The sequence below is a fragment of the Carcharodon carcharias genome, chromosome 2 (assembly GCF_017639515.1).
Source record: "Carcharodon carcharias isolate sCarCar2 chromosome 2, sCarCar2.pri, whole genome shotgun sequence".
NCBI classification, from domain to species: Eukaryota; Metazoa; Chordata; class Chondrichthyes; order Lamniformes; family Lamnidae; genus Carcharodon; species Carcharodon carcharias.
In genome coordinates, this window is record NC_054468.1 from 175,003,835 (window position 1) to 175,021,051 (window position 17,217).

Consider the following 17,217-nt stretch of genomic DNA (forward strand, 5'->3'; position numbering starts at 1 on the left):
CAATGGGGTGTTAGTGCAAGAAGCGAGGCTGGAATTGTTTTCTGTTGGAGAAGTCCCTCTGATCCATTCTCCCTTTGGGATGTTGCTGTTCCCGGTTTCCCAGAGCTGGGGTATGCTAAGCGCTTCTCTGCTCCCCGCTTCCTGGGGCTGGGGTGTGCTGGCCTCTTCATTGTCTCCAATGTTCTGGAGCTCGGGTGTTTCCTCCTCCAGCTCCCTGAAGCTATATCGCTTCTTCTGTAGGTGCCGCCCTTGCCCTTCTTTGCTCGAAGAGCAGCAGCCCTTGCCATCTGTGTCGGATGGGAGCTGCCTCTTGCCACTCGTCTGGGAAGTAGCTTGGTCCCTTCTTAGCCCCTTCTTTTTGGTCCTCTTCACCAGCAGCTGCCACTCCCCCGGTTGATTGTCTGCTGGTTCCCCCTCCATTGATTCGCTCTGCTGAGGAGTGGGAGGTTCGGGGGGGGGGGGCGGGGCGGGGAGGGGTGGTGGCGGTGGTGCAGTTGTTTGGCTGTCTGCTGCCTCAAACTTTTGCTTTGTCTTGTCTCTCCCTGTGTCCGCCTTTGTCCCATTGTGCTTGCTGAAGGCCTTGGTGGGTGGAGGGTTGCAAGTGTCCTTGGCGGCCATGACACTGATTATTTTGTCTGCTTGCCCCTCGTTGGTTTTGGCCACCTGTGAATAAGTGAGGCAGTGTTTGGGGCAGGTCTTGTCGAGGTGGCCTGCCCCGCCACACAGGTTGCAGCACTTTGTCTGTTTGCAGTGCTTTGCCTGATGTCCTTCCTGCTTTCAATTCTTGCAGAGGACAATGTTGCAGTTGGCCAACGTGTGACCAGATTTGCCGCATAAGCGACAATGTTTGGGCTGCCCAGTGTAGACAAGGTAGCCACGGCTTCCCCCAATAGCGAAGAAGCTGGAAGGAGGGAGGAGGTTGCTTCCTTACCATCCATCTTGAGTGTGACCTTGACCTTGGGTTTGCTGATCCAAATCCCGAAGGTATTTTTGACCTTGGTGCAGCTCCCAATCTTGTCGATGTATCTGGCGAGGAAGGTGAGCGCATCGGCAACAGGAACTTGGGGGTTGTAGAGGTGCACAGTCACCACATGGTCCCATTGCGACGGCAGAACAAAGAGTGGCTCCACCATGAGGATCAAATTACAGAATCAGAAACCATTGTCCTTTCTGATGGCCACTTTCCAGAGAAGCATCAATGACCAGCTGCATTAAGGTCAGGTTGGAATCCAATCTACATAAACCTGTGAGCAATATCACTGCAGATTGGCTGGCGTATTTTAATTGCCGTACCCCAGCTACTTGCTTGGAATTTATTTTTCACCCACTATGAGCTCCCATTTGCTATGTGACTGCCAGTATGTGGCTGTTGTGCAGAAGAACCATTCATAACAGTGTCCAGAGTTTAGTTGTTCAGTGTTTCCTCCTAGTCGGATTGTTCCTAGACTTCCTTTCCTTCCTTAGCTCTACAAAATTAAATGTACTTCCATGCATTGTTTCATCTCCACCTTTTAGCCTATTTCAATCCCTTATCCCCACCCCACCCCCACTAGGGCTATCTGTCACTTGCTCGTCCTGCTTTCCACCCTTAATGTCACCATTAGCACATTTTTTAGCTAACATCACCACCATCAACACCCCTTTGTCCTTTTGTCTATGACATCTTTGGCAATCTCTTCTTTGACTCCACCTGTCACTGGCCCTCTGTCGAACTCTACCTGTCCCACCCCCCTCAACCAGCTTATGTTTCACCACATTTCTAGATTTCCTCAGTTTTGATGAAGATTCATACGGACTGGAACGTTAACTGTATTCCTGCCTGCATTTGCTGTCAGACCTGCTGAGTTTTTCCAGCTATTTTCAATGCAGGTATTGCAATGTCTTCAGTGTACCAAAATTCTGACAGAGAAACTCTGAAACTTGTTTTTTTACCAAATGTCCATTACATGAAATTTCAATAAACTGTTCAATTCAGCTGTGGGCAAATCCATGTCTTCAGGCTGAAACGGGTTTTGAACCCAATTGAACTTTGTCACATCTGAACTGGGGCGGGGGGGAAAGATGCAAAAGTGCGCCTCCACAACTGATGGGATTTGATTCCAACTCTAAGTGTAGTATGTATGTTGTCAAGTCTTGCACTTTACCTTGAAATCCGCTACAGTATTTTGAAGGCCATGTGAAATTAACATGATTTTATTTCTTGTGACCCTGTTCGCTGTTTCTGTGACCTGAATTGGGGTCATGACCCACAGTTTTGGAATCACTGATCTAGTTTATTTCTCCATGAAAGTTTGCCCACAATAGATTCCTCCAATTCCAATTCCTCTTTAAATTATTCATAGGCTACATATTTAACCTGCTCCCATGACAGATGGTATAATTATTTTGAAACTATACTTGTCCCTAAATTTTACCTTTTATCTCTTAGGAGTCAAACATCTTTTGGAGAAATACAGAATTCTCTTTTCAGTATTCAGGAATGTTTATAGCTCCTGCCCTTATAATGTCAATAAAAATGAATCCAAATTTTTGCTTTTCAGATTATTTCAAATAATTCTTTGACACTGTATGTCAGTAGATAATACTTTGTTTTTCCTTTATATTTGCAGTTATACTCCTGTAATTTTTGTAATTAAATTGTTCTGGGTTCCCAACAGCTCTTGCATGGCAGAGGAGCACACAGCAGTGTTCAGCATCTCTTCACTGAATTTATATAGCAACACAGATACTGATGAATGATTACATAGTAAAATATTTTGTTACTCATAATTGTAAATTCATCATTGCTGTAGCAAAATTCTGGGCACCACCACAAAGTAAATATCACTGACTATTATTTGAACTACTTTTTCACTTTCCATGATATATTCCTCATTCAATTTTGGCTTAATAAAAAAATGACAGTGGGTGCAGCAGTTAGGTATTTTCTGTGCTGGAACTTGAAATGTGAGAATTCATACTGTTACTGTAGTGTAACAGATGGACTGCAGCGGTTCAAGAAGGCTGCTCACCACCACCTTCTCGAGGGCAATTAGGGATGGACAACAAATACTGGCCTAGTCAGCCTCGCCTACATCCCATGAATGAATAAAAAGAACTGAACTCTGTAAATTCCTCACCTGAATTTGACAGAATATATGGAAATGAGCTTTGTATCTCAGAGTTAACAAGAACAGAACACCTAAAACCTTAACAAAGCTCCTTGCACACTCAAAAGTGTCATCACAAAAATAAAGATACCAAAAACAAATATTTTTTGCTACAGATTGCAGAGTGATGAAATGTCACTAAATTGTGGAAGTTTTCATACCTGTGCATCCTTCAATGGGGACAGCACCAATTGTGGCTCGTTGGGTGGCACCCTGGCCTCTGATTCAGAAGGTGATGGGTTTAAATTCCACTCCAGAGACTAGACCGACACTCTAATGCAGTACTAGAGTAGTACTGCACTGTTGGAGGTGATGTCTTTCAGTTGAGATGATAAACTGACATCCTTTCTGCCCTCTCAGGTTTATGTTAAAGATCTTGTAGCACTATTTTGAAGAAGAGCAGGGGGCTTATTTCTGGTATCCTGGCAAATGTATATCCCTTAATCAATATCACTTAAAGCACATTATCTGATTATTAACTCAGTGCTGTTTTTGGAAACTTGCTGTGTGCAAATTGCTACATTTCCCTAGATTTCAACAATGACTACACTTGAGAAACCCTTCACTGCTTGTAAAGTGCTTACAGATGTCCTTGGGTCATGAAAGGCACAATACAAATGCAAACTTTCTTTCCTCCTTGTTGAAAAGAATTGACATTTAGTAATTTTATTGTTTGTTTATATTCATTCATGGTATGTGGGCGTCACTGGCTAGGCCAGCACTTATTTCCCTTGAGAAGATGTTGGTGAGCTGCCTTCTTGAACAGCTGCAGTCCATGTCATGTAGGTACACCCACAGTGCTGTTAGGGAGGAAGTTCCAGGAGTTTGACCCAGTGACAGTGAAGGAACGGCAATATAGTTCCAAGTCAGTATGGTGAGTGGCTTGGAGGGGAACTTCCAAGTGATGGTGTTCTCATGTGTCTGCTGCCCTTGTCCTTCTGGATGGTAGTGGTCATGGGTTTGGAAGGTGCTGTCAAAGGAGCCTTGGTGAGTTTTTGCTCTGCGTCTTGTAGATGGTACACACTGCTGCCACTGTTTGTCGGTGGTGGAGGGAGTGAATTTTTGTGGAATGGGTGCCAATCAAGCGGGATGCTTTGCCCTGGATGGTGTTGAGCTTCTTGAGTGTTGTAGGAGCTGCACTCATCCAGGCAAGTGGAGAGTATTCCATCACACTTGACTTGTGCCTTGTAGATGGTGAATGGGCTTTGGGGAGTCAGGAGGTGAGTTAGTCGCAGCAGCAATCCGAGCCTCTGACCTGCTTTTGTAGCCACAGTATTTATATGGCTAGTCCAGTTCAGTTTCTGGTCAATGGTAGCCCCCCAGGCTGTTGACAGATGCAGATGTAATTATTTACAGTCATATATTCTGTTCTTATTTTCTTCTTTCCATAATAAATTCATATGTAAACATTTAAAGTAGAAATTGCCTTAAACTTGCCACACTATAAATATACTTTCCAGTCTGTAAGGGTATTGCAGCACCTGTACTGCATTGCAGGTTTTCATAGGCAATTCCTATTATAAAAGTGTGTATAGGACAGCGCTTGCCAAACTATTTTCCAATGTGACCCTATTTTAACATTTGAAAATGAATGCGACCCCAGATGCCAACAAAAATAAAACAGCAATAAAGCAGCATATTAATATTGTGTATAATTACTAAAATTCAACATATGCTACACCATATAAATTTGAAAATCTGTGTTTTTAAAGTAATTTGTAAAAATGTTTTTATTTTACATACTCACCAGTCCATTACTTCATCTGAGCCACTCCAGCTCAATGACCTTGGCCAAGAAGCAGCAAAAATGCTGCTTGAGATGGCTAATGTTGGAGTCCAAGTTGTACCACAATGCCAGGGTGATGGAGTTGGCCTCAGACAGGCCACAGCTCTGCAGTGGAGGCATTGCTGCCAGGTTTACGGTAGGGCTGGTCTTTGAGGAAAGTGAAATGCTTCTGAACAGGCATAGAACATAATATACGACAGTTACTGGCCACTGAGGTTTCAGCCAAGCTCTCCATATCCCCCAGTGACAGAAAATTCAGTCATGTGGCCATGAGCAGGAGCCCATGGTTTGGAGGAAGAGAGAGACCAAGAAATGAGCAGGTCAAAGGCAGGGCTGGACTCCTCCTGGACCTTGGCACTTTCGGAGATGTGCAGTTTCGAAGGTGGGAGCTCGCAATCCCATTCATTGTTTCCACACCCAACAGTTTGGTAACCACTGGTATAGGAATTTGTATTATAGGAAGTTGACAGGAAATGTATGCTGACACAAGGTATATGTTTGTGACAAAATATATCTAAAGGAATAGAATGCAAGTGGGTGGAAGTCATGTTTCAGCTCTACAAAGCCTTGGGTAGACGACACCTGGAGTACTGTGAGCTGATATAGGTACCATGTTTTAGGAATGAATTTTTTGCCTTGGAGAGAGCGTGGCATAGGTTCAAGGCCCCATCTGTCCTCTCGAGTACATAAAAGATCTCATGGTACTATTTTGAAGAAGAGATGCAAGAGTTATTCCTAGTATCCTGGCCACTAGTTATGTAGAAACACAGAAAATAGGAGCAGGAGTAGGCCATTCAGCCCTTCGAGCCTCCTGTGCCATTCATCATGATCATGGCTGATTATCCAGGTCAAGAGCCTGCACCCGCTTTCTCCTCATATCCTTTGATCCTTTTCGCCCCAAGAGCTATATCTAACTCTTTCTTGAAAACATACAATGTTTTGGCCTCAACTACTTTCTGTAGTAGCGAATTCCACAGGCTCACCACTCTCTGCGTGAAGAAATTTCTCCTCATCTCAGTCCTAAATGGTCCACCCCGCCTCCTCAGACTGTGACCCCTGGTTCTGGACTTCCCCACCATCATCTATCCTGTCTAGCCCTGTTGGAATTTTATAACTCTTTCGAGTACAAACACATTTCCATCTGTTCCTTTTCAGATGAAGTTACATTGTTTCATAGTTTGCCATTGTGAGATTTGAACTCTTGATCTTGGGGTTACAAACCCAGTACCATAACCACTTGGCTATTTAGGCCAAGCCTGTTGGAATTTTATAGGTTTATAGTTCATAGTTATCCTTTAATCAACATCACTTTAAAAACTATCTGCTCTTTATTACGTTGCTGTTTGTGAGAGCTTGTTGTGTACAATTTGCTGGCATTTTTACATTACAACAGTAACTACAACTTAACACTTTACAGTTGATGATGTACTTTGGGAAGCCCTGAGGTTGTGAAAGATGCTATATAAATCCAAACCTACCTTCTTTCTGTGTGTGTGTGTAAAAATATATATATACATATATATATATATATATATATTTCATATACGTACACAAATATATATATGTATTTATATAATATGTGCACATAGACATTTAATACAATCTGCCTAGCTCTTTAAAATAAAGTAGCATAAAAGTAACAGTTTTAGACTTGTAAAGAGTTATGCTTATGCTGAGAAATCTCTTGGAAGAATGTGAACATAAGCAGGAAGCCCAGTTTTGGCTCATATTCATAGACTATGCCAAAGCTTTCAACACTATACAGCATAATGCTATGTGGAGGACCCTTATGGATTTTGGTGTATCCAAACATCCTTTGTGCCTAATACAAAATCTATGCAGAAATGCTTCAGGGGTCATCATTTTGTAATTCCAATTAGAGAAGGGAGTCAGGCAGGGGTATCTTCAACCACCCAGGCTGTTTAATGCTGTGGGAGAGAAGATAATGAGGATGGTGCAGGAAGATTTACCAGAGAGATGCGGCTGTATCAAAGGGGGTCATAGCATATGGAATCTCAGATTATGCAGATGATACCACGCTCATATCCAGAACAAAGGAAGAGCTAGAGACCAGGGCAGGCCTAGTCAAAAGACACAGTGAGTCTTTTGGACTGAACATAACTGAGGCAAAGACCAACAACAATATGGCTCTAAATGGCAATGGAAAAGTCAAGATTGGAAGCAACGAGTTAGAGGCATTGGACAAATTTAAGTACCTTGGCTCAATGTTGAGTGCCAAAGTTACATCCAAGAGTAAAATCCAGGTTAGTTTAGCTATGACGAGGTGTGACCAGTGATTTAAGTAGTGCCTGGAAGTCCAAAAGTATCAGCCTGAAACTGAAAAATAAGTCTAGTATAGTCACTAGTGTTACACTATACAGATGTGAGAGTTGAGCTCAGGAGGATGAGAGGAGGATAACAGATTTTGAAATGTGGGTAAGGCAGAAGGTGCTCAGAATCATCTGGATGAACAAAAACCCAAATGAATGGGTTAGATCACCATAGAAGTTCAGGAATCAAAACGGTTGCTCAGTACAATTAGAGAGAGAGAAAGATAGCCGTGTATGGACATTGGAAACGAAGGCTCAACAGCCTTGTCCTGGCAACAATTGCAGGAGAAATTGAGGATAAAAACAAAAGAGGAAGAAGAAAAATTGGATGGGTGGATAGGATAGCACTGAGATGTGGACTGAGGGAGGCTTGAGGAAACCCAGAGAAGAAACAAGACATGCCAATGGCCACACTAAAGCTATGGTGAGAACAAATGAATGAAAGGGCGAAGAAATGGCTTTATTGGTGTAATTTTAGTACAATGGAGGAAAGTTTTTCGGGGGAATAGCATTGAAGGGTATGGCAACCACTGTAGTAAACTAAAATAATACAGTTCCATATAAGTATGATTTACAAAGGGAGAAGCTTTTTTACATTTTTCTGTGGGAAACAAACTACTATAATGAATTAACAAAGGAATTCAGGGCAACCTTTGACAATTGGGACTGTTTTTCTTGGAGAGGAGAAGGCTAAGAGGAGACTTGATCGAAGTTTTCAAAATTACGAGGGATCTGGACAGAGGAGATAGGGAGAAACTGTTCCTGCTCGAAAATGGATTAGGAACCAGAGGGCACAGTTTTGAAGTGTTGCAAAATAAGCAAAGGCGAGGTGAGAAAAGAACTTTTTCACACGGCAAGTAGTTAGGGTTTGGAATGCACTGCCTGGAAGTCTGGTGGAAGCAGGTTCCATTGAGGCATTCAAGAGAGCATTGGATGATTATTTAAATAGAAACAATGTGCAGGGTTACAGGGAAAAGGCAGGAGATTGGCATTAAGTTAAAATGCCCAGAGAACTGGCACAAACACGATGGGCCAAATGGCGGCCTCCTACACTGTAACAATTCTGTGATGATCCAGATGAAAAATAATAAAATATAATGCTTGAATTTACATGCCTTTTTTTTAGAGCAACACAAGTGAATATATGCAGTGGTGAGGTATTGAGGAAAAACCTGGCTTAATCTTGCCTGCTTCTAGTTCATATCATCTTTTGGTTCCAGAAAAATGTAGTAGCATGTGACCTGCAAGGGGAGAGAGGGAAACATTTCAGGCATTTCCTAGTCATGGGATGGGAAGTGGATATCAGTAGCATCATGTGCTATAATCAGTCACTTAATTTTCCGTGACTGTCTTCCAGTCCTGGATTTTTTTTGCATACATCGCTTACTTGTGTGTGTGTATGTGTGTGACTTTACTATTTTTTAGTCCAAATTTTGTTAACGAGTAGGTATGAAAAAATCAGGATGCTGAGAGTACAGGGATAACTTGGAATAAACTGAGCATGAATTATTCGGTTTGCTAAGCACAAACCACCAATGAAAAAGTAATTTTCTTTTTTAGTAATTGCATAGGGAAATACTTAATTGGTTAATACGTTGTTGCCCCCCCCCCCCCCCCCCCCCCAAAATTCATGGTATCACATTGTATTGTCATGAAACTATCATATTTTTCATAATATTATTGTGGTTCTTTTGTAAAGTAGGTTTGTGAGCGTGAGTATGTGTGTATATGGTTCTGTCTGTGAGTTAATTGAATTAGAGTCAGACTGCAAATTTGAAATTATCAAAAGACATTTGGGGTAAAAAGCATTTGAAATGCTAATGAGCAACATGGGGGCTTAGCATGTATGGCATGAAGGAAATGTGCATTTTTAGATAAGCGAAGGGGTTGTTTGGGTTTCAGAGGGATGATAGGATGTTTACAACTTAACAAGGTAAGCAAGGACAAGCAGTATCTTTATTTTTCCCAAAGCTACTGACCATATTGGCAACATGAAAGATTTTTATATTATGGGAAAAATAAATTTCCAAAGACATATAGAACAGTGGAATTTACAGATTAAAGAAAGAGAAACATGTATCAAGAAGGATGGAAGGTTATGTTTGTGGACCATGTGAGATCTAAAAGGACCTTGTAAAACAGTCTTGGGGGAGCCTCCAGCCACTTTTGCAGAAATCTGCTGGGCCCAGTAACCAAAAGTGGAGGAAAATCTTTGGAATTTCACTGTCAAGTGGGTGCTGTGGTAAACTTGCTGGCTTGCCTTTTTAAATTTAAAATCTATTTTGGACTGTTGCCTTAAAGAGGGGGTATAGATGGGAGTCAGATTAAGTAGGAATTTTGAGATTTGTTATATTATTAAGCAATTGTAATCTTAATGTGTATACTTGAAATCTTTTTTGTTAATAAACGTTTTAATGCAGTCTTCAAAATCTCTAAAGGTGTTAATGGACTCATTACTTCCAAGTTCAGTGCACAAATATTCTCACAATAAATACAAATTGCAAAACTGTTGTGACAACGTGCCCAAGTTTCCCTTGTGGATTTGGTCCACGTGGCACACATCACCTGCCACATCATAACAGTATTCCAGCACAGAAACAGGTCATTTGGCCCAACAGATCCATGTTGGTGTTTATGCTGCACATGTGCTTTTGCCCATTGGCTTATTCTTGTATTCCTTTCTCCATCAGGTGTTTATTTAGTTTCCCTTTTAAATGGATCCAACCGTTTGCCTCTAATATTCCTCTGGAGTTCTTACCACTCTCTGATCAAAAAAGCTATTCCTGAATTCCTCGTTAGATTTATTAGTGATTTTCTAATATTGATAGCCTGTCATTCTGGTCTTGCTCACCAGACATCTTCTGTGTCTACCCCATCAAACCCTATCATAATGGTAAAGACTTCTATCGGGTCACCTCTCACTGTTCCTATTTCCTGGAGAAGAGTCCCAGCCTGTTCAATCATTCCCAAAACTCCATGCTTGAACCCCTCAAATCAGGTCTCTGATCCTGCTGCAGCAATGGCCTTATCAAAGTGTTTAATGATATCCTGTGTAACTGTGACCATTGTTAACTATCCTTCTTCACCCTTCTCAATCTGTCTACAGTTTTTGACAACGCTCTGCTACTATTTTAAAGTGGGTAGGAGTGACCTCACCTAATTCCAATCCCATCTGTGCAATGGTAGCTAGAAAATCTCCTGCAATGGCTTCTCATTTCGCTCTCGCACTTCTAGCTTTGAGCTCCCAAGGACCTAATCCTGGCTGCCTGCTATTTATTATCTATGTGCTGCCTTGGCAACATCATCTGAAAATATAATGTCAGATTCCACTTGTATCAGGTTCTACCCCACATCCACCTCTCAACTTCTCCACTGCCTCTGATTTGACCAGTTAAATGTTGGGAAATCAAAACTATTGCCTTCAGTTTCCACCACAAAGTTGGTTCCCTAGCCATCAGCTTCATCCCTCTCCCCGGCCACTATCTGAGACTGAACCAGACTATTCGCAACCTTGGCATCCTATTTGATCCTGAGCCCAGCTTCCAATCCCCTGCTCTTACCATTACCAGGACTGCTGTCTTCCACCTCTGTAATATCTGCTGCTCAAACCCTCATCCAAACCTTTGCTACTGCCGGACTGAACTATTCCACTGCTCGCCTGGTCAATCTCCTACCTTCCATCCTACATAAACTTGAACCCATATTCACTGTATCCCAGCTTGCACAAAATCTAATTCACCCATCGCCCATGTGTTCACTGACCTACATTGGTTCCTGGTCTGGCAATGTCTCAATCTTAAAATTCGAAGTGTTTTCACACCTCTCCAAGGCCTTGCCCGTCCCTTTCTCTGTAATCTAAAGCCCCCCAACCCACCAAAATAACTGTGGTCCTCTAATTTTGGCCTCCTGAGCATCCCCAATTATAATTGCTCCCTCTTTGGTGGCCTTGCTTTCAGTTGCAGAGACCCTAAGCTCTGGAACACCTTCCTTACACCTCTCCATCTCTCTACCTCTCTTTGATCCTTTAAAACACTCATTAAAACCTACCTCTTTGATCAAGCTTTCGCTCATCTGACTTAATATCATCTCCTGTGACTTTTGTTTTATAATGACCCTGTGAAGCGCTTTGGGATATTTTATTATGTTAAAAGGTGCTATATAAATATAAGTTCTCATCTGTGTGTTTGAATCCTTTCATGGCCTCACCTCTCCCTATCCTCCTCCAGTCCTACAACTGTTCTCTAGCCGGACAACCCTCTGAGATTCTTGCGCTCCTCCAGTTATAATCTCTTGCACATCCCTGATTTTTATTGCCCTACCGTTGGTGGCAGTGCCTTCAGCTGTCCAGGCTCTGAACAAGATTGTTAATTCTTTCCGAACGTTGAGTCCATGACATTGTATCACTTACAAAATTGTGATGACTCCCTAGTATTTATTTTGAAATTTCCAAGGTAATTGATGCAGACCATTTATCAAATTTATATTTTATTTTCCAGGTATATCCGACTATATGGAAGAAAATTCAGCAAAGAAGATCATGTTCTATTTGTTAAGCTGCTGTATGAATTAGTTGTCATGCCTAAGCTTGAGATCAGCATGATGCAAGGATTCACACGATTGTTAATAAGTTTACTCAAGTAAGTTCAGATTGAATTCCTAAAAGATGTGCTACTACCAGACATTACTGACCATTAACAAGTACACTTAAGCTATAAACATCATCATCATGAAGTGTATTTTAGTGGGAAGGTGGTGGTGGATGGACATTTTTCAGACAAGGGGATGATTTTGGTATTTCCCAAGAGACGGTTTTGGGTCCGTTATGTTTTTCAATTTTATCTATCTAGACTTGGGTGTTGGGAGCAGCACCATAAAGTTTATAGATAGTACAAAATTTGGAAATGGAGTAGATGGTGAAGAGCATATTTGTAGACTTCAAGAGGACATTGCCAAGGTGGTTAAATGGGCAGAAGCATGGAATTCCGTGTGGAGAAGTAAGAAGTTATGAATTTGGGTGGACTAATATGGAAAGATCATATACTCTAAATGACACCAAAATAATGATGAGCAGAGAGACCTTGGGATCCACATACACAGATTCTTAAATGTGGTTTTAAAAAAGCACATGGGTTACTTGGGTTGATAAATGGGCAGAGAATATTAAAGCACAGAGATTCTACAAGAATTTTGTGACCACTGGATAGGCCACAGCTGGAGTATTGTAGATCGTTCTGGACATGACACTTCAAAAAAGATGTAAAGGTTTTAGAAAGGGTAGAGGGGAGGTTTATCATGATTTTATCGGGGATGCGGGACTTCAGTTATGAGCAGAGCTTGGAAAGTTATGAATGTTCTTGGAATTGGAAAGGTTAAGAAGGGGAAATAATCTAAGAAAGTCTGATCAATCATAAAGACACTGGGAGATCTGGAGGGTTGAAGGGGTGATTGTGTATGTGGTTGGGGAAAAATGATGTGGATGGCGAATATGGGTTGGGGGAATATAGGGTTGTGAAACGAGTGCCACTCTATCGTTCTAGTGACATGGACAAGAATAAGGTGGAACGTGAGCTCTTGGATCAAGCAGAGGTAAACTAACAGAGATTTATAAGATGAGAGGTTTTGATAGAGTAGATGAAGAAAAACCTTTGCCTCTGGTGCGTGAGTTGATAATTACAGGTCATAGATATAAAATAATTGTGAACAGATCTAGTGAGGAAAGTCAGAATCTGGAACACCCCACCTGAAAAGTCCATGGAAGCCGATTCCATAAATAATTTTAAAGGGGAGGTAGAACAGGCACTTGAAATCCAGAACTGAAAGGGTTATGGACAAGAAGTGGGGCTATGGTTGAAAACACAACTGCTTTGTCAGAGAACCAGCAAAGCATGATGTGCTGAAAGACCTTCTTCTGTGCTGTAAGTCTCTATGATTCTATAATAAATGCAATAGGGAAATAAAGAGCAATTTATTTACTTTGTGGTCAGAACATGGAACTTACGACAACAGGAAGTGGCTGAGGCAAAAAGCATAGATGCTTTCAAAAATAAGTTAGATATACACATGAGAAGAACTGGAACAGAAATACATGTTGAAATGAAGCAAATGGAAGGGCAGGGAACTCGCACTATAAACGCAAGTGCAGATATATATTTCAGGTATATATAATTCTATATATTTTAACATCCTGGCCTGACTGAAACCTGGCTTATGATGGTGACCCCATCCGTCTGATCCAAGAGTTCACATTCCACCATATTCTTTGTCTATGTCACTAGAACGATAGAATGGCACTCATTTCACAATCCTATGTTCTCCTGTCCCATATTTAACATTGACATCATTTTTTCCAAAACACATACACACAATCACCCCTTCAATGCTCCAGATCTCCAATGTCTGATTGATCAGGCTTTCTTAGATTACTTCCCCTTCCTTCTTCACAGCCCATGCCCACTTAAAACCTCTCCGTTGTTCCTTCCTGATTCCGGGGAAATGAAACTACCTCGCAAACAGCTCTCAAGCTTTACCATCCCTGTCTTCTGGCCTTACACCCACTACATTGACTTCTCCTTTGATCTATTCTGCAGTATTTTCACCTGCAAATTTGCCAATTATTCCCATAAAATCTCCCTTCTCTTCCCTCAACCACCTTCCCCACCATTCTACTTTATATAACAACCATCAGTGTAGCCTCTAATAGGACAGAGCTTAAAGGCTTATATGTGTCTACCAACATATTTAGTTTAACCAATTTAACCTGTATTGCCACCCTTCCCAGAGCCAAACCATTTACTGCTCAAAGATCTTCTCCCTGTCACCAGCCATATCCTCCAACCAGGATCTTCCTTTGTCCCACCTTAAAACAGACCTATTCTCATTGTGGAGAAAAAATATTGTTAGGAACTAGAGAGAGTTTTAATAAGTTATATTTGTATTTGTGTGTGCTAGGAATAAGCTATAACTTTAAGTTTAATTTTTAAAATATTTTTGGGTTAAAAGGGTGAAACCTGGGGTCTAGTTTCATTTATAGTTTTCACTCTGAGGTGGAGCCCTGTTTGTGTACCTGCATTTTAATGAGGTTTTATGAGCCTGCAAGTGTTTTAGAAAAGTTAAAACAAATTAGGAAAAACTGTGCTGTTGCCTAGCAACAGGGGGTCCACAGAGGTATGGGGAGAAACAGAAAGCAGTTTTAGGGCAGTTGGAAGCAGGTGCCAGGAGAAGCTAGACACAGGAGAGGGAACTGCAGGAAGCAGGTTCCAAAGAGCAAAGAAGAAAGTCCCAACACCAGGGAGTGGTGCAGGAAAACGCCCCAAGATGACATTAAGTCAAAGGACGAGGAAAGGAATCAGGAACAGATCCTGTTCAGTGAAGTTAAAGTTAGGAGCAAAAGAAAAGCTCGGAATTAAAGAGAGAAAACTGCAGGGAACAAAGTCAAGGCAAAATGGGCTTGCGAGAAGCCAGAAGATCTGAGGAAACAGCCAAAGATGGGTGACTCCTTACTATGGGCCTGTGAAGAAGTGGTGGCCTGCTTGGCACAGCCAAATACCTGAGAGTGCATGTGCAGGGTGAAACCTGAATGCATGTAGAGATCCAGGGAAGGAGAACATCAGAGGGAGAGTTCAACCCCTTCCAAGTGAAAGTGCCTTTTGGGAGAAGATTCCAAGGTGAGTACTTTTGAGTGTTGAGATTGGAAACCCTTGGGAGAAAGATGGAGTTCAGTGAGACTGATTGGCTCACAGTGTGGCAGTCATCTGGGGAATGTTGATGAGAAATCCGTAACATCTGCTTTGGGTGACATTTGTCACTTGGTTTCAGAGTATGGGGTGGCTGACCACAAGTCATCTATTGGTTTACGTGGACTGTATATTTATTGTGAACATGAGAACAAAAGATAGATTTCATAACTTATGTAATCCTTACGCATCTGTATATATCTGTAAAGGTATAGATGTGGGTGAAGGAGTAGTCTAATATAGTTCATCTTTTCTTGTTTAATAAATGTTTTATTCTTTTGTTAAAAGTTCATCAGACGCTGTGACTGTCAGTAGCTGCCCTCCATGTTTCTAAACAAAAAAAATAAAAGTTAGGATCTATCGAACCATGTGCCATCCTGGGATCTGACATGTCTTCAAAGCTCTCAAGAAGAACCATACGGACTCAGAATGTTAACCCTGTTTCTCTCTCCACAGATACTACTAGGCCTGCTGAGTTTTTCCAGCCTTTTCTGTTTTAACTTCAGATATCCAGTATCCGCAGAATTTTGTTTTTACTGCCCTGATCCCCTCCCATCATAGCTATTCAATATTGAGAAGTCTGCCCTCTGCTGTTGAGTCTTCAGTCTTGCTTCCCTCCCACCCACGTGTTGGTGAGACACAAATTGCACTCCTGTGAGACAATGACCATGGGTTGTCCCTCCATCTGCTGAACCTGTTCACTTCCTTTGACACCATTGAATACTCCTTCCTCCTTCATTGTTTCTCTTTGGCAGTCTAGTTCCATGGCACTGCTCTCTTCTGATTCGGCTCATATCTGCCGCAATAAAATCACTATATCCAGCTGTATGGTCAATCAACCCAGATTTTACTTGGAATTTCATCTTTGTTCCCATGTCCCTCCATCTTTTACCAAGGGATGAAATAAAGAAACACATTAACATCTGCTTTGTTGCTCTTCCTCTTTCATCCCATTAAGACACAATTGTCTGTAATTTTTCCAAGTTAAGTGTTGGCAAAATAGAAGCCACCCATTTTAATTTTACCAATACCCGTGCGCCAATGATTTCAACTCCGTCAAACTCCGTGACTGTCACCTAGTTCTGGAGGCGCAGAATCTTAGTTGTTCTAACTAAGTTCCTGTCTCCACATCCATTATATTACCAAGATTGGCTTCTTGTATCTCCGTGACGTTGCCCACCTTCGCCATCTCGTTTGAAAGTTGTCAGTTTGCACATCTTAATTGTCTTGAGACTCCATTTAAAGCTTTTCTTGGCAATTTTCATAAATAAAATCTCACTTAAGTGTCATGGCTTACTTCACATTTAGTCATACACTCACATCACTGCCATGCTTGCCAAACTCTCTTGGCACCCCATGCCAAGCAAGCTAACTTCAGGAACTTCTTCCTTGCCCTCAAATTCGTGTCCTTAATATGTCTTAACTCTCTGGTCTCCTCCAGCAGTACATCCCTACATACACCTTTCATTCCTCTGACATTGGTCTATCTGGCCCTGCCAAACCTTCTAGGTCTTAAGTCTCTAGAACTTCCTGAATTTTTTCACTCCTTTGTCTGTATTAACTTAAGAGCACTTGTCTTTGTGTGTCCTGCTTCCCTTCACTATTTTGCTTCAGTTTTTTCCTCCTCCTTGATGTCGACTTTTTTTCCTGCACCAAGTAATGTGCTTTGCAATTTTCAATGCTTGAACGATGTAGAAATGGTATTTTATCATAACCTTTTAAAGAAAAAATAAGTTCTATTGTTTCTTTTCCTTTTAACTGTTGAGGTGCTTTACTAAGTATCTGAATTAGTCCAAAAAGAAAGTTTGGTGCAGCTATGAATTGTGTTTTGAATTTGGTATGCTTCTCCCTCAGACTAGTTGCAATGTTTGGCTTTCACCTTGTGTTTGCAGGACAGAGAAGAAAAGTAACATCTGCGTGTAAAGACACCTGCCTGCCCTGATTTCTCCTAGTTTACAATGCTTTGTTTCAAGCCCAGTAGATTAGCAGGGCCTAAATTGATTGCTTGAAATAAGCCGACTTATATCTTCCAGTTTTATTATAATTCAAATAATTAATGGAACTGATGGTGATAAGTTCTTATGTGCAATTTGAAACAAGATCCTTTCAGTGTAAACACATGGAGCTTTTTGTTATAGCTTTTTATTATATTATAAAAAAATTTGCAAGTTACACCATCTAACAAAACAGTAATTTTTTTTAAATGCATTTTTTCCTGG

The 17,217-nt window shown here is 41.4% G+C and overlaps 1 protein-coding gene across 4 annotated transcripts in view; it reads left to right on the top strand.

The window, feature by feature from the left end:
• Positions 1-17,217, top strand: part of LOC121269894 (proteasome activator complex subunit 4-like) — a 193,605-nt gene that overhangs the window by 11,172 nt on the left and 165,216 nt on the right. For all 4 annotated transcript variants that reach the window (XR_005941442.1, XM_041174993.1, XM_041175001.1 and 1 more), the window contains exon 2: positions 11,762-11,902. Coding sequence is in view for 3 of the 4 variants with exons in the window: in XM_041174993.1 (XP_041030927.1) it covers positions 11,762-11,902 (141 nt within the window). In the remaining variant the exon portion in view is untranslated. The remainder of the gene's footprint in view (positions 1-11,761; positions 11,903-17,217) is intronic.